Source organism: Sturnira hondurensis, unplaced genomic scaffold (assembly GCF_014824575.4).
Source record: "Sturnira hondurensis isolate 20B ecotype Veracruz unplaced genomic scaffold, ASM1482457v3 Scaffold0009372, whole genome shotgun sequence".
NCBI classification, from domain to species: Eukaryota; Metazoa; Chordata; class Mammalia; order Chiroptera; family Phyllostomidae; genus Sturnira; species Sturnira hondurensis.
In genome coordinates, this window is record NW_028082003.1 from 124918 (window position 1) to 148304 (window position 23387).

At 46.2% G+C, this 23387-nt stretch overlaps 1 protein-coding gene across 4 annotated transcripts; it reads left to right on the forward strand.

The window, feature by feature from the left end:
- The first annotated feature begins 4057 nt into the window (after positions 1 to 4057).
- On the forward strand, positions 4058 to 23347 carry GPRC5B (G protein-coupled receptor class C group 5 member B). 4 transcript variants are annotated; one of them, XM_037057111.1, is made up of 4 exons: positions 4058 to 4223; positions 13369 to 14382; positions 19064 to 19176; positions 20407 to 23347. In XM_037057111.1, exons 2-4 carry the CDS (start codon positions 13377 to 13379, stop codon positions 20449 to 20451), a joined length of 1164 nt encoding a protein of 387 aa, XP_036913006.1. In that variant the 5' UTR covers positions 4058 to 4223; positions 13369 to 13376; the 3' UTR covers positions 20452 to 23347. The 4 variants fall into 4 exon arrangements, with proteins under 4 accessions (XP_036913006.1, XP_036913007.1, XP_036913008.1 ...); XM_037057112.1 differs by having other exon boundaries at positions 4058 to 4183; XM_037057113.1 differs by having other exon boundaries at positions 4058 to 4179.
- The last annotated feature ends 40 nt before the right edge of the window (positions 23348 to 23387 follow it).

Here is a 23387-nt window from a genome sequence, read left to right on the forward strand (position 1 = left end):
CTGCTCACTCCAAGGATATATCCAGAGATGCCACTGTCCTGAAGTGTCCTTTTTCCCTCTGAGAGGGAAAGTCAAGTGCTAGAGTTTGAAAAACTCAAGCCCCTCCTCAGCCTTGTCAAGCAAAGGCTTCCAGGACTCCATTAAGTAGGAGGCCCTCCCACTTGCCCTGTGCTATCCATATCTTACTCTCTATCAAGACAATCTGCCGCCTATATGGAGCTCTCTGAGAGCAGGACCCACCTCCTGTCTTGTATGAACCACAACCAGATCAGACACACACCCAGGGAAAGTGCTAGTGACACCCTCAGGGCCTGATCAATTGGATGGGTACTGAAAATTTCCTATCAGAGGTCTGCATCCCCCATTTGAATTCATTCTTCCATGAAATTAAATTGATTTTTCCAGAAATTTTACCTATGATGCAGTGGAATAAAGTAGGAACAGCATGAGGGGAAGAGGTTTGCATCCTGCTTCTGCTGTTTACCAGCGATGAGACCTTGGAAAAGTCACTCAACCTTCTTTAAACCTCAGTTTGTCACAGCAAAATACGGTTACCTACCTGGGAAGTTTCCATGGTTAAAGCAAAATAATCCATGGAAATGGACTTCGGCAACTCTGGAACTCTGAGTGACACATTCATTTGGGAGATGATCCACTTAGCAGAGAAATTAGGATCCTCCTTATGAGTTTGGATATAGGGAATTGACCAGCATGGCAGTGGCAAATGTAGTCCAGTATTGATCTGGAAAACTGATCAATGTGAGGCGGCATACAGGAGCCAGGTGTGCAGATTAGCTTTCCCATGGGGAATCAGGTCTGCATTGTACCTAGGCTGCTATGAGACTTGCTTGTACTAAAAATCCCTCACCCTGAGTTAAGACTGCAGATGTTTAATGTATACCTCTGAAGCAACTCCCTAAAGTCTGCGCTTAGATGTCCCAAGAACTAAATGTAACCAAATAAATCATTTTTATCATTCCCTTGCATTTGCAAATTTTCTCTCTTTTTTTTGCTATCTGTAGAAAGTAATCAGTTAACTAAATCTACAAATAATGAGAACTTTCTTTGATGTAATGGAACTGGAAAGCAATAGAAGCCTGTCCAGGAAAGGGTCAGCATGATCTCCTCTTGAGAGAGTGGCTGTGCCATCCCTTTTTCTCCACAGGACTCGGTAGTCCATGTGAATTTGTTTACCTCATCCACAACACACAGACTCCAGAGGGCTGGAGTCTGTATCACTTGGATATTAAAAGACATGCTTTAAAGGGGAAAGCCATTAGTCACATGCCACATGAGGCTATTTAAATTAAAATTAATCAAAGGAAAATAACTGAAAATTCACCTCTACAGTCATACAAGTCACATATAAAGTGCTCGCTAGTGACATACAGTCAGTGGCTACCATATGGGACAGCACAGATATGGACATTTCAATCGTTGTACAAAGTTCTTATGGAGTTCTTTGTACACTGAGACACAGTCCAGCTGGGAAGACAGAGCTAAACAAGGAGCCAAACACCTAGTTATATACCACAACATTTGTCAGTGAGAAGCAACAGGCAATGCCTTCTCCATTTTCAGATGAGGAATAGAACAAAGGAAATCTCTGTTTCCCATTCTCTCAAAGTGAAGAGAGCATTTAAGAACCTCACATACCTCCTGGCACCTCCTAGAATTGTTCCCTCCAGGCTGGAGACTAAAGGAGCTCTCCAGGGACACGAAGCTTGTCTGTGATAATATCTAATCTTGCAGCAAGCGACACTAGTTTAGTGTAGATGAGAGAAACAGCCTTGGGTGTATCCTAGCTTTGCCAACTGTATGATTGTGGGCCAGTAATTAATCCCTTTTGTCCTTAGTGTCTCTGTTCGTAACATGGAGTGAATAATAGTAAAATATGTGGCCTAGAACATTGCTGGGAGTATTAAATACTTTAAATAAGAGTAAACAGTTACAGCTCTGCCTGACACACAGTAAACACTACATAGGTCATGATGTTGTTGATGATGATGGTGATGATCCATGGGTCCTTGAACTTGTTTGGGGGAGATGAACCTGCTGCTCGATATCCTTCTCTACTTTTACTCTTTGATACCAAAAGTAACATTCCCCCAAAGCTAAACTGGTCATCACAGTCAGGGTCCCTCTATAAAATAAGCCAGGAAAGAGAATATGACCACGACTATAGTATTAATCAACTCACACTATGGGCTTCTCAAGTGCTGGACTCTACATGCAGCACTTTACTTGTATTATGTATTTCATCTTCACAACAGCCCTAACAGGCATGTAATCTGCTAAAATTATTTCTCCTTTGCCTATGAGGAATTTAAAGCTTAGGAGGTGAACTTGCTGTGAAAGGAAAGAAAAGGATCTTGGCGTCAGTTCCATTAGATACCACCAGGTGGAACTGCCCATCCACTTTCCAATTCTCAGTATGGTGGGAAACACTGAGGATCTGCACACAAGCATTTAATGATGGCTCGTTGACAGGTGTGGGTCAAGTGGTTGGAAGTCGTCCCACAAAGTGACAGGTTTCCCGGTTGTCTCCCGGTTAGGGCCCGTGCAAGAAGAAACTAATAGCTGTTTCTCTCCTGTCTCTCCCTTGTCCTCCCTTCCCCTGTCTCTAAAAATAAACAAAATATTTTCAAAAAAATAAATGATCACCCACTGTGTGTAAGGCACTGTTTTAGACACAGAGCATACATCAGTAAATAAAACAGTATTGTTTTTCTGCCGCTTCTTTCATTTTTCTTATAAATAACAATATTCACGTGGATGTGTATGTGGGCTGACTGGCAGAAAAGCATCTTGACTGGGGGCAGGCTTGAGGGAAGGAATGAGGAAAGGTCCGTGGTCCCCAAAGATCAAGGCAGGCAACTACCCCAGAATGCAGTCATTCTGCCACCTTCCTGCTTCCCCATCCCCCAGCCCAACCGCAGGGAGATGGGGAGCAGGGATCTTCTCTTTGTCATGTCCAGTAAGGCCTGGATGGGATAAGGTGAGGGGGGTCTCACCCTGAATAACTGGAGTTGGAAGGGTCCCCAAGTTCTGGGATTTTTTAGGGAAGAGTGAGGAATCTGGTCTACAGGTCGACTGGGGAACCAGCCCAGCGGGAGCAGCCTATGGAATGAAGCCTCCCAAGTCCAGTCGGAGCAGTGCCCACCTCGGATTATGGTAGACTAGGATTGGCTGAGGTGCGATACTGCCCCGGACACCTCCTTCCACCCTGTACCACTGCCCCTAGGTGGGCGCACCTCCTGGCTGTGCCCAGAGTGTCTGCGGAGCGCACAGCCAGTGGCCCCGGGGCCTCGGAGTATGTGCGCCGCGCGGTACCGCCCCCCACCCCCGCCCCGGGAGAGTGGTGGACATGTGTGTACCTGGGTGATGTGTGAGACATTGGTGTTGGGGATCCTGCTTATGGACCCATGAGAGATGTGCACACGTGTGTGTGAGTATGACGCGGGTGTTGACCCAGTGTAGCAAAGTGACGAGAGCACAGGGGTTTGGGGTAGGTAGAGTGGACGGCACCGTGGCAGAAAAGGGCTGCGTTCCAACCTGCGTAGAAGACGCTAAGTGGCTAAAGTGTACACGGTGGTATACAGGCACAAAGGTGACTCTGGAAAGTGCGCCGTGGAGCCCTCTCTGCGTTCTGGATCTAGTAATGTGGGGAAATTACTCAAATTACTCTACTTTGGAGAGTGCCGTGGGCCGGGTAAATAAATGCTCTGCACTGGGATCCTCGTGGGACTATCCCTCCGTGTGTGTTAGTGTAACTGGATCAACCTGGGGACGTGTCTGGACTGTTTATGGCGCACTGTTAACGCGGAGGGAGCTTGTCCCCGAATTTGTGACAATGAGGGGGATCATCTGGGAAAGGACCGGAGGAGCCTGCGCTGCTGGGTGAGGGCTATTGGTGGTCGGTTTGGTACACAGCAGTTAGCAAGGCAGGAGGGGAAGACCGGGTCTCTGAGGCTCAGGGGTGGGACCTGCGGGAGGGGCGGGGCCGAGGCTGCTGCAACAGCTCCACCCAGCCAGGGGGCGCTTCTAGCTGTAGAAGTTAGCGAGGGTGATGCTTTGAGGCCAGAGCGGGTGCACACTGGGCGGGGGCCACCGCAGCGCAGCCGAGATGTGACACCGAGGGCTATCGGAAAGAAACGTTGGCGCTACCGGGCCGCAGAGGTCGGTGAGTGCGAGTCACGCTGATAGTGTGGAAGGCGCTGCGGGTACTCTAGAAACTTTTCCCGCGTGGACTTGGGAGGAGTAGGGGTCTGCTTCTTGTGCTTCTCTAATACCCCCAAGGGGTTAGTCTCTTGGGGAAGATGGGGATCCAGTTGCGAGGAACCACATTCCAGCGTGAGAGGAGCCGCAGAGAGCAGGGCTGGGACGAGGGGGAAGACTAGCGACCTTTGGCGGGTGGTGGAAGGGTAGAGAGATCTAAGTATCTGAGAAGAGTCTGCAGACAAGTAAAGAGCAGCTGGGAGTAGTATAAGGGAATCCAGCCTTGCCGGAGTGACTCTTTGTGTGAGGGGAGTCTCGGGCAGGTACGGAGGCCGCGTAGCAAGCCCGTAGGGGCTGACCAAAGACTTGTCAGGCAGAGCGGGGGGGGGGGGGGCACAAGGACATGGCTCTGGGGGTGGGCTGCCACACCTGCTGCAGGAGCTAGGGGTTAAGCTCGCAGCCTGCTGTGGTTTCTTACTACGGGACAAGCAGGCTACACTGCAGACGAAAAGAGACTGAGTTGAGACTTGAGGCTGGAGGACCAATGAGGGGCAGCCGCACACAATGGTGGGAGCGGGGGCCGGGGGGAGTTGGCGTTTCTGTACAGGCCAGGCTCGGGGTGAGGACTAGTCGTGCGATACGTTCCCTTTCCTTGGGGTAGATGGGCTCCAATCACAGGATCCCTTCCGCCCGCACCCGTCTAGACCCGGGGTGGGGAGCTGGCTAATCAACTGAGGAGTTGGGGAACAGACCTTCCCAGCGCAGCTCGGTACATTCCCCAGGCCTTGCTCTGTCACACCCAGGCCTAGCCACCCCGCCCCCACACTCCTCTCCCCCTATCCCCCCAACCTTCGCCACGCAAACCCGCAGACCTTGTCCTCCTTTCACTAAGGGAGGGCATCTCCTTGAAGCTCGGACAAAGGCCCCTGAAGTGCGGTGGGCAGCAGCATCCTTGTTTGGGGCCCGGCCCACACGCCACACTGGCTGCGCAACTGTTCCAGGTTGAGGTGGGAGGGCGCACTTGAGTACCACCGGGGAGGAACTGGGGCATCCTCGCAAAGACTAAAGAAGTTAGGGTCGGATAGAAGTTGGCAAAAAAGCCTCAGAACTTAAGCCAAGCAGCCGTGATTTAGAAGTTTCCTCGGTGGGTTGGGGGATTTGGAGGATTCAGACTTTGAGCTGAACCGCATGCAGATGAATGTAAATAAGGTGCAGAAGGTGTCTGTGGCCTGGAAGCCCTCCAATGAGCCAGTTTTGTTTCTAGACTGGAGTGGACTTTTCTTACCTATTCCCTGCTTTAAGTCTGAAAAAGGGTCAACGTAGTTGGGAAGGGAAGAAGATGAAAGGGAGGAGTTGCCATTTGGGGCATAGCAAGACAGGCAGTCTTGATAGAGCTAGAAGCTCAAAATCTTCATTGATTAATTTGTTATTTCAATAAGTGTGCCAGCTACAGAACTGGGTCTGGGACACTATGGTATATAACATGAACAAGGCCCCGCTCTCAGGGCTCTAGAGAGGTGGTGAACAAACAATAAACAAGTAAATATGTAGTAGACATAATTTCTGTTTAGGATAAGGCCCACTAGGAAAATCAAACAAAATGCTGTAAAGAAAGTGACAAGGGTTTGTGTATATAAGGGAAGACTGTTCTGGGTAGTGACATTTTAGTGGAGCCCTTTAAGATAAGGGACCCTGCCTCTGGGAGATCTGGGAAGAGAGCACTGCAAATTCAAAGGCCTAGAGGTGGGAATGAAGTTAGAGGAACTGGACAAAGGCCATTGTGGTTGGAGCTCATAGGCAGATGCTTAGGTGTGGGAGGCAAGACTGAACCAGTCAGACTTCCATCTTTTGGGTCATGGAAAGGAGTTTAGGTTTTATTCTCCCTGGGCCAGTGAACACTTACAGGGTGTTAAATGGTAAGCTATGCTATGTGATTTTTAAAACTCCTCTAACCTTGACAAGAACACAGAAAGTAGCTTTTATTCTGCCTCTAAGGATAGCAAGGCTCCAGGAACCTCCTAGGGTCCTTGTCCAGCTTGCCAGCCTGTGGGGAGACCACTCTGAGCCTGGTCAGCTCTGTGAGTGTATTCAAGGATTGGCTCTGGTTTTAAAATCCACTTCCCACTTCTAAGCAGTTCTTGTCTACTCTAAGCAGTCCCCACCCAGAGCCCAGGGCCCCATAAACACTTCCACACAAAGCTTCCTAAGGATTCTGAGTTAGTCATATTTTCTCGTCAGAACTGCAACCCAAGAGGAACCAACAAGCCTTACTGAGCAGCCAAGGATGCAATTTGCATTTAAATGATTGCTTTTATTTACTGGATCAGAGCTGCTTTGCATATTCATGTGCAAAGAACTAGTGTTGGGGCAACCCTATTTATTGACGCTTGAGGATTATTAAACCCAAAGGCCTCCAGACAGACTGGTGGTCTGGGCAGCACTGGGGAATGAAGATTATAAAATAATGTTGTTTGGAAAACAAGGTGAGATTAGGCTCTTTAATGTCAGGAAATCTTTTAACAATTTAATCCTGCCCAAGCCCAAGCAGAAAAAGCACCAGTGGCACAGGGGAGTGGGCTAGGACAGAAGGTAATGCTGGGGTGCATGAGGAGGCTGGCTCCACAGCCTCCCCCTAGGCCCCTGCCAGGATGCAGTTGAGTTCCCCCTGCAGTTGAGTTCCCCCTTTCATCCTGCAAACCAGGATGAAGTAGAAATACCTTGAGGTCAGGATTTGGAGAAATGGCTTCTAGTCCCAGCTTGACCTGTAAATTCCAGTAAGCCTCTGGCCAAACTACCTCGCCACTACCTTCATTTTCCCAGTATGACTATGGGAACTATGACTGTCTTTTTAATAAGCAGGAACACTCTACTCTATGTGCCAGGCACCTTGCTGGATACTATTTATGTACTTGTCACAGCAGCCTTTTGAAGGTGGCAGTGTGGTTATCTTCATTTACAGGCAAAGATACCAGGGTCAGAGAGGTTAAGTAATGTCCAGTGTCCCAGAGTTCTGTTTGGCTTCTCTCCCACACCTGAAGAAACTCCTAGGAGTGTTAATTCTGTGCCGGGTATTTTATGGGTACTGAACTAGAGCCCCTCCTCACCTGCTAATTTTTCTTTACTTCCCATGTTACAGGGCTTTCTTCCATCTTTAGAGAAGATGGGTTTGAGATACCTCTGATCTGCTGGGCACTGGGAGGGTACACTGAGGTTGAGGGCTAGGATCCCTACTGGTAGCAGCCATGATGAGGCTTGTCAGAATGGTGTATGCCAGAGCAGTTTCGTAGAACTTGCATCTCTTTTCACATACTTGGGGAGGAAGGTAGGGTGGTTGGTTCCCAGAGAATGGCTCATGTCTTGTCTCTGAGTGTCCTGGCTCTGACTCCTCATCGGGCACCCAGTTTCAGGGCACCCAAGCTGGGCCTTGGGTCCTCCGGCCCCAGGTTTCTCTTGGGAAAATCACCCTTGCCGTGAGGTTCCCACCTAGGAGAGTTTCAGGGTTCCCAGGGCAGACAGCCACCAAATATATCTCCCTTCACATCACCTCAGGGACCTGTTTGCTTGGTGTATCATTGGGGAGGCTGGAAACCAGTGGTGGACAAACACTTGGGTGAACCCCACTTCCAACTCCATCTCCATGGCAACCACCCCTCCTGAAGAAACAGCCAGGAAAGTTTACACCTCAGACCAGGGAGCATTTCCCAATCTTTTCTATTTATTTAACAGACACTTTATATAAGTGCTTACCCTATTTAATTACTGTCCTAAACTCTAATTATTTTAATTCTCACAACAGCCCTATTCCATGGGTAGTGTTATCATCCCCATTTGCACATGAGGAGACATAGTTATGAAAGGTTAAATCAGTTGCTACCAAGGGGCGGGGTGGAACTTGAAACTGGAAAGTCTCATTCGGAGGTAACAGTGCTGAGTGCTTGCTGAAGAGAGGGCCTGGGGGAACCAGCCCTGCATGTGGCCTTCATGTAGGGAGTACTGTCCTTGCCTACACTCTTTTCAGCTTCTACTGTCCCAGCTCTCAGATACCACCTGCTATGGGCATGGCCCCTCTTCAGGAAAGGAGGGATGGAGGGAGGAAGAGAGAGGAAGAAAGAGAAAGAAAAATGTAGTATATTTAAGAGCATCTGAATGGGTCACATTTCTGGGAGCCTGGCTAGAGCTAAGATAATTAATATGTGAACCGAGTCTTACACAATTGTTCACATTTATTCATTTCTCCTTTGATGAGCTGTATGCTTCCATCCCACAAGTTTGTTGTTATATATTCATCCTGTCCCAATCAACTTTCCCTGGTGGCTGACTTGAAACCTCTAATCTGTACTGTTCTATTCAGAGTTCTTGGAGAGCTGCTCAGATGGCCAGTGCAGCAGAATGAGATTTCCAGAGAGTGGGAACCACCTATCTGACCTTAGGTGGGCATCCTGGCATCCCTACTACATGTTCCTCTGACCTCAGTGTGCCCTAGCATTCTAACAAGTTCCTGGGTGATGCTGCTGCTATTACCTTTCCAAGGGTAAAATTTTGACTTAAACCTCTCAGACCCTCAATCCCTTCCTCTAAAAGATGGGAGTGAGAACATCTGCCCTGTTGGTGATGTTAGGGTTGGAGATCATATTTAGAAATCCATTCATTTGGGTCATGAGCCTTGCACATGTGCCAGGCACTGGGGAATCCATGCAGAACAAGACACACAAGGGCCTTGGGGTGGTGGTTAGAGAACAGAGTAGTAAAATAAAATAGCTGCTCTGGCTGGTGTAGCTCAGTGGATTGAGCCCGGACTAGGAACCAAAGGGTCACCAGTTCAATTCCCAGTTAGGGCACATGCCTGGGTTGCAGGCCAGATCCCCAGTTGGGGGCAAGTGAGAGGCAACCACACATTGATGTTTCTCTCCTTCTCTTTCTCCTTCCTTTCCCTTCTCTTAAAAAATAAATAAATAAAATCTTTAAAAATAAATAAATAAAATAACTGAACATTGTGCTCCATGCAATAAAGATCAAGTGTACTTGCACGGAGCCTAATGGGGGTAGGGAGAAACTAATTCAAATAGATTGGCCATTTTTAGAACCCCAGTCTGGGTAGCCCAGTAATAGCCCAGCAACAATAGTACAATTGTTTGTCTCTTGGCTCTACTACTTTCTGGCCGTGTGAACTTGGACAAGCCAGCTGATCTCCCTGTTTTATTTTCTGTAATATGGAGATAGTAACAGTACTTGTTTCATAGTGTCCTTGTGCAGATTATAAAGGCACTGATATGTGAAGTGTGTAAAAGTGTTCTTGGAGCATAGTTAAGGATGATGAGTTAACGGTTATTGTCACTAGCACTACAACAGCAATAGAAAACTGCAGGTCAATCCTGAACCCCCCAGAAACCCTAAATAAGCCAAACTCTGCTTAATTCTGTGAGGAAGTATGTAGCCCTCCTCCTGATTATCCTGGACATTGTTCTATAGTGGTGGCTTCACCTCATGGGCATCCTTGGCAGCGATAAAGACTCACCTGAGATAGCTGAATCATATTAAAGCCTCAGACTGCCTAGATATTGTGTACAGAGGACTTCATGAAAAAGGGGGGTCACATGATGTTGAAGGAATAATAGAACTTCTCTGTTGGCAAGTAACACAAACCCAGCTCAAACTGGCTTAATTCATAAAAGGGAAATTAATTGGCTACTAGAACTGCAAATACCAAGATTCCTGGCTTCAGGAATAGCTGAATCTAGCCATTTAATATATTAAGACCCTCATTTGGCCATTGCCTCTGGGTCAGCTTTATTCTGGGACAGGTTCTCTTTCTATGATGGTAAATAGGTCCTCTCCAGCTCCAAGTCTATGTCCTTTTAGCTTAGAAGACCTCTTTCCAGTTAATTCTAGCAAATATCCTAAGACTATGTGCCTGTCCATGAATTGATCAGTGTGGCCAAAGGGTGGCATAAATTTTCTGAATGACCTGGCCTGGGTCAGGTGCTTGGAACTAGGGCTTAATGTGGCTTTCCAAGGGAAAATCCAGAGCTCTTTTCAAAAATTGGAGAAATAGATGCTGGACAACAACTTTCCTGAAAAGAGAACCTCTGGAATGAAAGCAGAAATCAAGGGGGGTATCAATTTACCATCTCAGAAAGGAGTGGGAGCCAGGAGACCTGGACCACCACCAGTGTGTTGCTCAAGCTCAGAAGCTTGGTTGCTGTCTTGTTCTCTTCATCATCCCACTGGTTTCTTGGTGTGGTTGGAAAACAAATTAGAAATGTAGAGGATTTGGGGAGACCAAGTCCCAGCTTTTGGCCAGGCCTGGAGAAAGGATATGTCAAGAGTGGAGACAGCTAAAGAAGGCCAAATTCTTTCAAGGAAAGGACATGAGTTGCAGGCCTGGGGCTGAGAGGCCTGACTAGTTACCTACCATTTTCCCTATCAACTCTGGAGTCAAGTGGCCTCAGACTTTCTTAGCCTTGAAACTATTGACATTTGGGGGCGAGATAATACTTTGTTGTGGCTGGTGGGGGTGGGGTGCATCTCGTGCATTGTAGGATTTAACAGCATCCCTGGCCTTTACCTACTAGATATGGGTTGCAGCCCCTTCTCCAGTGTTGAAATCCAAAATGTCCCTAGACATGGCCAAATGTTGCTGGGGGTCAAAATCACCCCTGGTTAGAAACAACTGACCTATAGGATACGTGGAGAGAGGGTTGGGGTTCAAGACTACAGAAGCACATTCCTACTTTTCATCCTCCCAGCCACATTGGTGGGGAGTCTGGTTGCCCTAGAGGGGCTACAGCCACATTGGTGGTGAGCTAGAGGGGCTACATGGTATGTGTCCTGTTGTTACTTAATGAAAAGTCTCTTAATTATGTTCATCATTGATGAGATGTCTGGGGGAACTCAACTGCAGGGCCCCTCCACTATGTCCAGGGTCAGAATGGCATTTAGTTCTGACAGAACCAGTTCTTAAGTTTTCGTTTCCAGCATTCTTACAAGACCTTGTGATAAACAGTTCTCAAGACAATATTTTTCCAAAGGGTGGTAGTAGGGATATGCCACTGGATATGCAACCTGAGTTACCTCAACAGGCAATATCACATTTCAAGATATATGTATTTCAATCTGTTGTTTTCTTTTAAATAAGTTGATTTCAAGGACTCAGTGAGTCAGTTAATTAAATAACTACATAAAAGGTATATAGACAAAGCCTAAGTAGCTGAGGTAGCACTCCAGTAACCTATGTGGCAGGCCCACAAATAGTGGCTGGATGGTGGGCCAGATGGCCAACATCTGGGGTGCATCCTCACTCCTGATTTGCCTGAGCAGGATGTTGTACTAGAAAATCTCTAGCCAGGTGCCATCCCTTGCTAGCCTACCTTCTGTCATCTATAGACAAAGGCAACAGTCCCTGCACCACCAAACTTCTTCTCTGCCAGATTCTTCAATAATTTAATCCAGTCAATGATCTCATGGCCAAGGCAGGATTGGAACTATTCACAGGATCCTCTAAAGGATCAAAGAGAGGTGGTCAATACTGCATTTGCTTAGGGAAGCCCTAGGGACCCACTGGCTGGTTGTAGGCTCACATATAGGTGGAACTAAAGCAGTGAATTTGATGGAGATGCCTATAACATGGGAATAGAGTAAAGCTGTACAAGCCAGGGCTTTCTGGAGATGAGGCTTCTTTCACAAACGAGCAGTAATGGTGGGTAGACGAAGGAGACCTGGTGACTTTGGTTTTTATTAAGCACCTATTTTGTGCCAGCACTGGGATAGTGCTTGAGTTTACACCAGTGGTACTTATCTAGTGATTCTGCCCACAAGGGACACTAGGCAGTGTCTACAAATCTTTTGGGTTGTCACAGTTGGGGGAGGTGGGTTGCTTTGGACATCTGGTAGATAGAGACCAGTGATGCTGCTAAACATCTTGCAGTGCCCAGGAAAGCTCTGCCACAACAAATGATCAGGTGTTAAATGTCAACAGTTTCAAGGTTGAGAACCCCTGTTTATGCTCCCATCCAAGTACTAACCGGGCCCGACCCTGCTTAGCTTCCGAGATCAGATGAGATTGGGCGCGTTCAGGGTGGTGTGGCCGTAGACTCTGTTTATGCTAATGGACAAAACAGACAGCTAGCCATGAAGACAGGAAGGAAGGAAAGAAGGGAGGAACGGTAGAAACTAAACAAGCACAAAGATGACAGATGATTAGACTAAGAAATAGAGAAGAGGCTCTGATAAAGAGGTATATGAGTGTAGTCTTGTCCCAGGTCTGAGTACATGATGTTAGAGCTGAGACCAGCAGGGGACCAGTATTCCATGGTAGGGGTCAGGAGCATCAAGCAGAGGGAACCAGAAGGGTGAGGAGACATGGGTTAAGGCTGTCACCATGACTGCTGTGTAGACTCGTTTGCATGGGGGCCAGAGAGTGTGCCAAGGAGCACCCTGCGGCATCCCTAGGAGAGATAACCTGGCATGGAGTAGAAGGGTGGATTCTTGAGAAATCATTGGAGGGAGAATAAAATGTGTGAAAACTCAGGATGGAACCCAGGAAGATAGTTCATTATGGGTACACAATACCACATTTGAAATGCTGGGAGTCTTCTAGGAGCTGATTTGTGTGACCTTGGGCTAATATCCTAACCTGAAGGCTTTTTTGTCACCAGTGTAAAGACCGAATGTGTTCAGTGGCTGGCCTAGAATGAGTCATTGGTAAGTGTTAGCTGTTACCAATGAGAGATTGAAGTGGTGATGGATGCCATTCTCCCAGCTCAGCCTTGACCTGTGACTATCTCTTTAAAGTTTCATTTTACTCTATTATTGTTGAAGAGGTCAGATATGGCCTCAAAATCAAAGAATATGAAAGGGTATTTAGAGAAAGTGAGTATCCCTCTCAGCCTCTCCTCCATCCACTAGTGATGATGATTCATGGTTGTTTACTGGTCCTGGTGCCAAGGGAGTCAAAATCCATTTACCACCCTATCCCCACTGCCATTGGGGGTGCTGCCTGGATGAATGGTGCCTTTTCCTAAGTGTCCAAAGGCACCATAAGGTATAGCAGGTTTGAAATGAGGTGGAGAAGTCAGGTGAGTGTGAGTCTTGTGATGAACTGATCTTTTTTCCCCACCACCCCCAACTTTTCTGGAATGTTCATGCTGTCAGAAAGAAAGATGAGAACCCACCAAGCACTTGCCTTCCTCCTGCTCTTTGTGATTGCCTCTGGGGCTTCTGAAAACTCCAGCACTTCCCGGGGCTGTGGACTGGACCTCCTCCCTCAGTATGTGTCACTGTGCGACCTGGACACCATCTGGGGCATCGTGGTAGAGGTGGTGGCAGGGGCGGGTGCCCTGATCACACTGCTCTTGATGCTCATCCTCCTGGTGCGGCTGCCATTCATCAAGGACAAGGAGAAGAAGGACCCTCTGGGCCTCCACTTCCTATTTCTCCTAGGGACCCTGGGCCTCTTCGGGCTGACCTTTGCCTTCATCATTCGGGAGGATGAGACTATCTGCTCAGTGCGCCGTTTCCTCTGGGGCATTCTCTTTGCGCTCTGTTTCTCCTGCCTGCTGAGCCAGGCATGGCGCATTCGGAGCCTAGTGCGGCAGGGCAGGAGTCCATCTGGCTGGCATCTGGTGGGTGCAGTGCTGTGCCTGACACTGGTTCAAGTCATCATTGCCACAGAGTGGCTGGTGCTGACTGTGCTGCGTGACTCGAAGCCGGCCTGCGCTTATGAGCCAATGGACTTCACTATGGCCCTCATTTACGACATGGTACTGCTTGTGGGCACCCTGGGACTTGCCCTTTTCACGCTGTGTGGCAAATTCAAGAAGTGGAAACAGAATGGGGCTTGCATCCTCCTCACAGCCTTCTTCTCTGTCCTTATCTGGGTGGCTTGGATGACCATGTACCTCTTCGGCAATGCGGAGCTGCGGCAGGCAGATGCCTGGGGTGACCCCACGTTGGCTATCACACTGGTGACCAGTGGCTGGGTGTTCATCATCTTCCACTCCATTCCTGAAGTCCACTGCACCATCCTGCCCTCCCCTCAGGAAAACACACCTAACTACTTTGACACATCCCAGCCAAGGATGCAGGAGACGGCCTTTGAGGAGGACATGCAGCTACCGCGAGCCTACATGGAGAACAAAGCCTTCTCCATGGATGAACAAAATGCAGGTATAGTGGTGGCTACCTGCTGGGTTAGGTTCTGGGGTCTTTTGTCCTAAAAGGACTCTCTTCTTTCCAGTGGTGCTAGGTGGTCCAGGGGACAGTCCTAGACTGATCAGAGTTCACAAACACTGACCCCTGTGTGGATACTGGCCCAGAAATGGATTTTCATTTAGAATTTTTCCTATAAATTGCCAACTAGTTTAATATAAACATCCAGGTTTCTGGATTATTTTGAAAAGTTGGATCTGACAATGCATGGCCACCATTCCCAGGTAGCAGCAACTGTCTGGAGTTGGCTGGAAGGCCCTGCCTCTTACCCCTCACTATGTTATAGTTGCTCCTTTAGATGGAAATACACTTTTTGTTTACTACATTCCCCACCACTCCCTATTTTCCCTGGCCCAACCATTCTAACATGTTAACATCAATTGTCTGGCTCCCTGGAAGTGTTTGCATTTGTAGCCCATGTGCTAGACACTGAATGGCAATGCTTGTATCCTCTCCCCTACCTCTGTCACCAAGAGTTATGAATTTGAACCCTCAAGTCAGATGTATGGGTTCAGATACTGTGTCTGTCACATCCTAGATATGTGGCTTTGAGTAAATTATTTTATCTTGCTAAGCCACAGTTTTTCTCATCTGTAAAAAAAAGACAGAACATCCCTCATGGAACTGTAGTAAGAAGTAACATGCTGCGTGTAACATCCCTAGAGGCTCCTACAGTACTTGGCATGTTGAATGTGCCTCTTGGTTTGGTTCTCATGAAAGTGGGGCCTGATACCCGGCACAGGTGGTTGGCTTAGGAGGTCAGTGTGGAGATTATCTCTGAGAGCCCAGAGGGCCCTTCAGGGGACATGAACAGCAGAGGCTAGGATCCTGGCCACTTCCTGGTGTCCTAGGGGAGGCACCTCTTACTTGGTGCCTCCTGAAACAGGTTCCTTTTTGTCTGAGCCCTGTGGACTCCCCTGGGACCTCAATGACAATGAGATTGCCTGAAATGGATGTAAAATTTTTTCCATTCATTATCTAATTGGTCTGTCACTTTTTCAGCTCTTTGTAACCCCCAGAAAGTTAAGAACTTGATGGTCTAGCTTCCTTGCAGTGAAATGGGGATGCTAGAAGTATCCAAGTATTAAGTTCTTAAAAAGTAAGGATAGCTAACCTTTACTGCATGCTTATTATGGGCCAAGTACCCTTCTGTGCATTTTAGTATTTAATCTCATTTGATGCCTTCAATAACCCAAGGAAGTCCATATTACAGATAGGAAACTGAGGCAGAGCTGAGGTGTGAACCTGGGTGGTCTGGCTCCAGAGCCCATATGCTTGATCACTCTGCCACAGAATTACTCTTCTTAAAGCTCATTGGTGTCCCTAATCTCACTGATGTGTCAGGACAACTCTGTGCCTTGAGAAGACGGTGGTTATCAGTCCCATTTTATAGGGCAGGAAACTGAGGTAGCTTGCTCAATTCAACACTGTAAGTGCACAGCAGAGCACGGAAGGAGAAAGCTGATTTTCTGGCTCCTGTTACATGCGTCCTTTCCTGTGAAAATACGTCAAGTATGTCCAATCCACATAAAGTCCAGAGATCAAGGGTAACTGGGATCCAGCTTGGTACCAGCAGTGCCAGGGCTGGCTCAGGGTGGTGGATTTCCAAAGGTGCCTCTGCCCCTATCTGTTTCACACCCTGATAGGTACCAATGCCAAGTACTTGTCTTGTAGTACTTTCTTTTCTCTCTCTCTTTTCCAAAACAAAAATAGCTTTAATATTCCCTCCTGATGTCAGAAGATAAATAATAACCTTGTAGAAGTTTTAGCAAGAATAATAAAAAGTGCTCAGAATACCCTTGTCCAAAGGCAGCTACTGCTGACTGTTTGCTCCCATCTTGCCAGACATCTCTACATGAATGCATGCATATACAGTCTCCTTCTCTCTCTCTGTCTCTGTCTCTCTCTCTCCCTTTCTCACACACACAAAGCACATATGACAATCCCATAGAGCCATTCGTAACCTAAATGCACATAAGAATTACTTGAACAGCTTGAAAAAGTTACCAGTGCCTGACTCCTTATTCTGAGTAAGTCTCCTTTGGGTTTAGGTATTTTTAAAGCTTTTCAAGTGATTCTAAGATGTAAGCAGGTTGAAACCATTGGGTGGTGTGCAATGTGCTTGCTTAAATCACTATAATGGCCAAGGCCTTTCCAGGTTAGTGACTACAGAGCTTCAGTGTCCTTATCATGATGCAGAGCTTTCCAGGAGGCACCATAATTAATTTTCTGATTTTCAGCTGGCAAGTATTCCACTTGTTTCCAGCTTTTTTTTCATTAAAAATTTTTTTTCATTTGTAGTTCACATTCAATATTATATTAGTTTCTGGTGTACAATCCAGTGGTTTGACATTTATATAATTTATGAATTGATCACCCCTGATGATATGTCCAGTACTCACTTGGCAACATACATAGTTATTACAATATTATTGACTCTATTTGCTATGCTATACATTACATCCCCATGGCTATTGTGTATCTACCAATCTCTACTTCTTAATCCCTTTCCCCTTTTCACCCAGTTGCCCAACACCCTCCCATACAGCAACCATCAGTTTGTTGCAATCAACATTCTTATCCATTCATCTCTGTGCCACTGATCAATTAACTCCTTGATGGAAGAAAAATCCTAGCCTTCACCTAATGATGTACCAAAGATTCTGCACCTTTAAATCTTGATAGATACTGCAAGACAGCCCTTCAGAATGGTGGGCTAATTTACTATCCCCCTTTAGTCAATAGAGAGCCTTATTGTCTCCACTTCTTCACCAATCTTGAATGTTCTCAGACTTTTTAAAATAGCCCTAGTTTGCATCATCCCAAATTTGTAATCCACCAAAATTTACATGGGGCCAAACAGGGCAGGCTCCAACAGTTAGCTCCCTCAGAAAGCTCACAGAGAGGCTAAATTGGCATCCTGGCTAGGGACTGTCCTTGTTCTAGAAGTCCTTGCTTTGGTAGCTGGGGAATGCCTGAGTACACTCTCTTGCCACAGTGAGAATAGCTATTCACCTGTGGTGCTTATCTCAGCCAGCTTACATTTTAAGAAACGGCCCCACCAAGGGCCTTGCCCCGGAGCTTCAGTAGCCCTGTTTTTCTTGCATTTCAACCAGCCAGACTTTCAGGCTCTCTTCCCTTGAAAGTTTGCTCTGACTCTTTAAGAGGTGGGAAGACCTACCAAGGCTGGCCTATGGCTCAGCCAAGCCCCAGCAGTCTTTCCTTCCTTATTCCCTTCCCCCAAGTGAGACTCCTGATGTATATGACTTCACCAGCTTGCTGCTTACTAATAAGAATCAACAAGGCATGAGATATGTGAGTAAAAGGATTAAAATACATTGAAGGATATAACACATCAGATCACATCTTCAAAGGTGTTAAAAAGGCACATTAAATGTTCATCTTTCAAAAGAGCTGGAAAGAAAAGAGTTCTTCTGTTAGGGAATTTGGGCTCTTAGATCTCATTAGGGCTAAGGACTATTTAAATTCTGACCCTTAGCTTCCCAGTGGAAGAGTCGGCTCTGACCCTTAGCTTCCCTGATTGAGTCGGCTTTGAGGCAGGACCAATTTAGCCTCAGTTGCAGAGTCTAGACAGGGGAAGGCTGGCATGCAATCTATGATCTTTGATTTCTATGGGGGCCCTCTCATGGGTGAGCCCTGCATGTTTTTCCAAGTGGCCCCAGGTCAAAATGGCTGTTAGCTGGGATTCTTGAAGTTGCAAGTAATGAAAATCTGATTTGACACCATTATAGTTAAGCAGAATAGTTTCACTGCTTAATATTGCCCTGCATTCCACCAATTCATCACCACCTCCCAACCCCTAGCAATCACTAATTGTTTACTATCTTCCTAGTTTTGCCTTTTCCAGAATATTATAATGGGAATCATATAGTATGTAGGTTGTACAGACTTGCTTCTTTCACTTAGCCACATGCATTTAAGTTTTCTTTATGTCTTTTGGTGTCATTAGGTTTATCTTTATAAAGAAAGGGGAGAGTATAAAAAGGGGGACCTATAAAGTACAGAACAAATGAAACACAGTTTGCCCACCTTTCAGAGGTAAAAGGTGTCTGTGTGTTTTTCTCTGTTTCAGATCTCCCCCTTTTTTTTTCTATTTAGAAAGAACCCTACATGTCTGGTTGGAGTACTTCCACATCACTTTCCCATGAAGTGTATCTTGATGTCCATGTTCTTTCCTAGCTCTGTGTGTATCCAGAAATAGTGAACAGTATTGAATGGTGCGATGTTGAACTTGACATGAATGGTATTCGGTAGTGAGGAGGTCTTTTGTCAAAGGAGAGCTTCTGGGGAATGCAGATGTGCTTCCTTCCTTGTCACCTGTGGCCTGCAGGAGCTGGGGAGGAGGAGAGAGGGAGGAGGGGGGAGAGAGACCCAGCCCTCTCTACCTCCAGCAGGCTGCAGCCTGGATTCTACAGACTTCACAACACAACTGAGATGGGGTAAGGTCCAAGAGAGCCGGAAAACAAAGTCCCTTTGTGACTTTTGTTTGGAATCAGGCTTGTGACATAGGGGAGGAGAGAGGGGGAAATGTGTGCCCAGAGCATGGTGTTGATACAGGGAAAGAAAACAAAGATGTCTTTTTGTGTGTGTGTGTGTTGCTTTTCCCTCCCTCCCTCAGCTCTTCGGACAGCAGGATTTCGCAATAGCAGTTTAGGAAACAGACCCAGTGCTCCGTTTAGAAGCAATGTGTATCAGCCAACTGAGATGGCCGTTGTGCTCAATGGAGGGACTGTAAGTATTAAGCAGTGATATTTTGTCAGAAAGCCTAAGAAAGGTCAGTGTGTGTGGGGGAGGGTGCAGCTTCAACAGGGACACACTGCTCTGCAGAGGCTGCTGACAGGCCTGTAGAGACAGTGGCTTAAGTAGACACCTTGTGGCTAGAATGCATGCAAGGCTTCCACTTTTCTTTTACCCCCTTCTCCATGCATGGAAGATCCACCTGTACTTAGTATATGACCTGTAGATTCATTTAAAGGGGCCACCATTTTAGGGCTCTTTGTACCCAGTGAATTCTCTGATTTCATTATACAGAAAGTATCCTTCACTCTGCCTGGGAGGTGACTTTCAGGAACAGCTCAGAATTATGAGTCCCTGGCAGATTTTGCTGGTATCCAACCTAGTTTAGGCCCCCCTTTTAGTTCTCCCTCTAACTCTGTGCCCTAGCTGGGTACCAGGTTGCCCTGCTCCCACTCCCTAAGAATTGTCTTGAGAAATTGAAGTAATTGTCATTTGTCTCCCATGTGCACAAAAGCAGGTTTACTAGCTGACGCCAAACAGACATCAGCAGAATTGTCACTGTTTGTGTTTTGCCTGTGAGAATGACATCATTTTGCTTCTCTAGCAACCCAAAGATGCACTCTCATTCCCACATTTAATTTCCAACCATTGCTCTGTGCTTCTTTCTGAACAATGCATGGACCAGTTTACACGTGTAAATTGGATTTCCACTTTTTCTGTTATATGCCCATTACTCAGCCCAAGCTTCTTTTGTTTTTGATGTAAGCCAGAAATGGCCTATGATCTCTAGGTTTTCCTAGCCTTGTGAATACTGTTAGACACTGATTTCCATGGGTATGGAACAGATTCAAATGCAAACATAGTCACAAATTTGCATTCTGAAGCCTCCCTGCAATCCATTGGACTAGATTCATCATTGGGTGCCAAGATAGGCCTAATTCAAGGCATTCACCCATGAGTGTGTTATAATCATGGTTAGAAAGTGGCCCCAATAGTCACTCTTAAGCCCTCCTGATACCTTCAAGACATGAAAACATCCTGAACTTAGAAAGTGAAGTGGGGTTCTAACTAAGAATGTGGTGGCATAACACATAGTGGCTACTGCTTCTCTTGGGAACTCCAGTCCCTGAAATAGCCAGTTACTGATCTTTGGCACATTATTAACTTGTTGGTTCTGACACTTTGTACAGCATAGAGTTCTTAGAGTGTTATCCTTGTTTCCAGATCCCAACTGCTCCACCAAGTTACACTGGAAGACACTTCTGGTAAAAGACAAAGTTCCAGAGAACTCTTACTGATTTTATTTCCTGGCTGTGTCTTTCTTGAGGGGGAAATCAGTAACAGTAGCCAAATAAGGCTGCCTTACAGTCATATTTGGGAATCCTAGACAAGGGGGTTTTGTGAAAATGTGAACACTGCTGAACTGAAAAGCTAACACCAACTGCCCTCCCTACCTGGTCCCCACCCCCACCACAATATCAAACTAACTTCAATCCCTACAAATTAAAGCAAAGCTAATTGCAAACAGTATTAGGCTCACTCAAATATATGACCAAGAAGACTGTTACCATCCTTGGTAGAATAGAACCAAGTTCACAGCCAGTGTGCCAGCATCACCCCTCCTGGACCCCTGGTGGCCTCTTGGAGGTTTCATTGAGGAGGACCAATGGGGGTTTTTCCCACCAGCCTGCACATTTCAGGAGGGTGTCAGGAGCAGTTCAGGAGATTGTATGATTCCAAGGAGAGGCCTAATCAAATCATGGGTTGGGTCTTACAACCAATAGTGGTGGAGGGATGCTATCATGTGCCAAAGAGATGTTGCCTATGAGTTGGTGTCCATCACATTTAGAAACTGGTGACCCCTATGGGCTAGCGTTTGACAGGAAAGCAAGGCACTTCCCTCCTTCATGTTACTAAGCAACACTCTGGCTTGAGACAGCAATGTCTTCTTCCTTTGATCATTTCTCCCTCTTAAGGCACTTACCAGTGCTCTTCCAAGCCCTCTCCCAATTTTATCCCCATTCATTTCAAAGGCTTAAATAGGGCCACCGGCTTAAAGCTCCTGGGTTGGCAGGCTGGGAGGCAGGCACCACAGCATATTTTCCCAGATAATGTCACATGGCAGGGTATTCCAGGGGTGGCCTCTCGAGTGATGACCCTGCTGCTAATGTACAGTGAGTTCTTGGGCTTTTACATTGATGTAATGAAAGTTCCAGGGTGGAGTGGAACATCTGGGGCTTTTTTGCTGCTTTTGAAAAGAGTGGTGTACATTTTAACTTGATGTTCTGAAAGTTCCATGAAAATGGTTTGACTCTTCAAGCTCATTGTTTCTGTCATGATTTCCATTTGTTCTCAGCAAATCATTCCTTGGTTCTTTGGCATTTCAAACTACTCGGCCATTCAAAGCGCCATGTTTTCTGCACTGTTTGGAACCAGCATAATCACTAATGATTCAAAGCAAAGTCTTAACCTGACATCATAGACTGTCTATGTGAGATTGGATCCTTTCGCCTACACTCTAATATTGTTTTTTTCTATAAAATAACCCATAAGTCTATAACCTTTTAAAGAAAATGAAAAAGTTTAGCATTTAGTGAGGGCAAACTGATCTCTTCATAAGCCAATGTGTCTGACCTATGTTTTAATAAACCTGATTATTCTTGAGGACCTAGTCTCTGCTGTGTCCTGTCCTCGCCCTCCCTCCCCTGATCCTTGCAGAGCACTGGGGTAAACAAGACCAATCTGACCATCCCCTGTGAGAGACCCTCCTTTGGGGTTTCTGTCCTGCTAGTGAGTTTCTTGTTACCACACATGGGGAAGGGAAGCATGGAACCAGAATGCCCCCAGCCCTGATCTCCAGAAACTGCCTCCCCTGCCTAAAGAACGTGCTTGCTTCTATAGAATCAGACTCCAGTCATTTGTGAGAGGATCATCATTGGGTGGACTGAAAACTTGGGGTGGGAGTGGAAGTGGATGCATGCACATCAAGAATTGTCAAAATACATAATTCTTCCAACACCTGGGTCCACTTCTGTGAAAACCAACTGCATTGCACATTCGTGTGCCAGGAAATGGTTGCTCACCCCCAGATCCTGGAGTCATTCAGAGCTCCCTGATCCCATTTGTGACTCATTCTGCAGGAGCCCCTTGCAGAAGGGATTAACTTACATAGGTATTTTCTAAGTTCTTGGTGTAGGCATGTAAGATAGCTCAGCATAAATCACTATGAGTGGAATGTAATGTTTTACCACCATAAAAATGGAACCAGTTTTGAGCCATAGAGAACCTTCCTTAATGAGACTTTTCTTCTTTCTTTTCTTTTAAACTTCTGATGTATTATGCTCTGAGTTTTGTTTTATTTTGGCCCTAAGATAGAGAGTAGGCTGAATGTCCTCACAATGGGGGCAAAGATAGGGAATGAGGGGAGAGTGCAGAGAACTGTTATTTTTTTAATAATTACATCTTCATGGTACAAAGAGACATCTTGGCCAAGAGACTCTGGCAGCCAATTTCCTCCATGTAATGAAGTGTAAATGCAAAATTAAATGGTATCTTTGTTTAAGATCTGTTTATGTAAAGGAGACTTGTTGGGAAAGATGACCTGAAAGGGGAGCATCTGTGATAAAAATATCTAATTATAAGCATAAATCTTTCCATGTCTGGTTATTAAAGTTACCTTGGGACTATAATAGCCACTCTTGTCTCCCTTTTAATAGAAAATGGTCATTATGGGCTGGATTTCTCCACTGGAGATGGAGGAGCTGATGAAGTAACTGGCTTGGAGAACTGACTGACAAACTGGGACTCCAGGGTTTTGGGTTCTGTGTTGAAAGCTGGGATCCAGTGCTTGTAGCATAGATTCCATCAGGGGCCAATGAACACACATAGATGTAGGGTGGTCTTCTATGTTGGCCACAGCTGAGCTGAACCCCAGTCTGAAAGGGAGCATTGTGGCTTTTATAATCCAATCATGCAATGATTATACCAGCTTACAGGAGTTCTCAGCAGGTGCTTTTATGAATTAATAAAGAGCTATGGCTCATTTCTGATAGGTAATATCAGAAATGTATTTATTAAATGTATTAATGTGTTTTATAATGTACCTTCACCCTCCCCTGGCTGACTTATAAGAAAAAAATCATTAAATAAATTTCAAGACAATCAATGTGTACTATACATGATTGTATATAAATATTACAAATTAA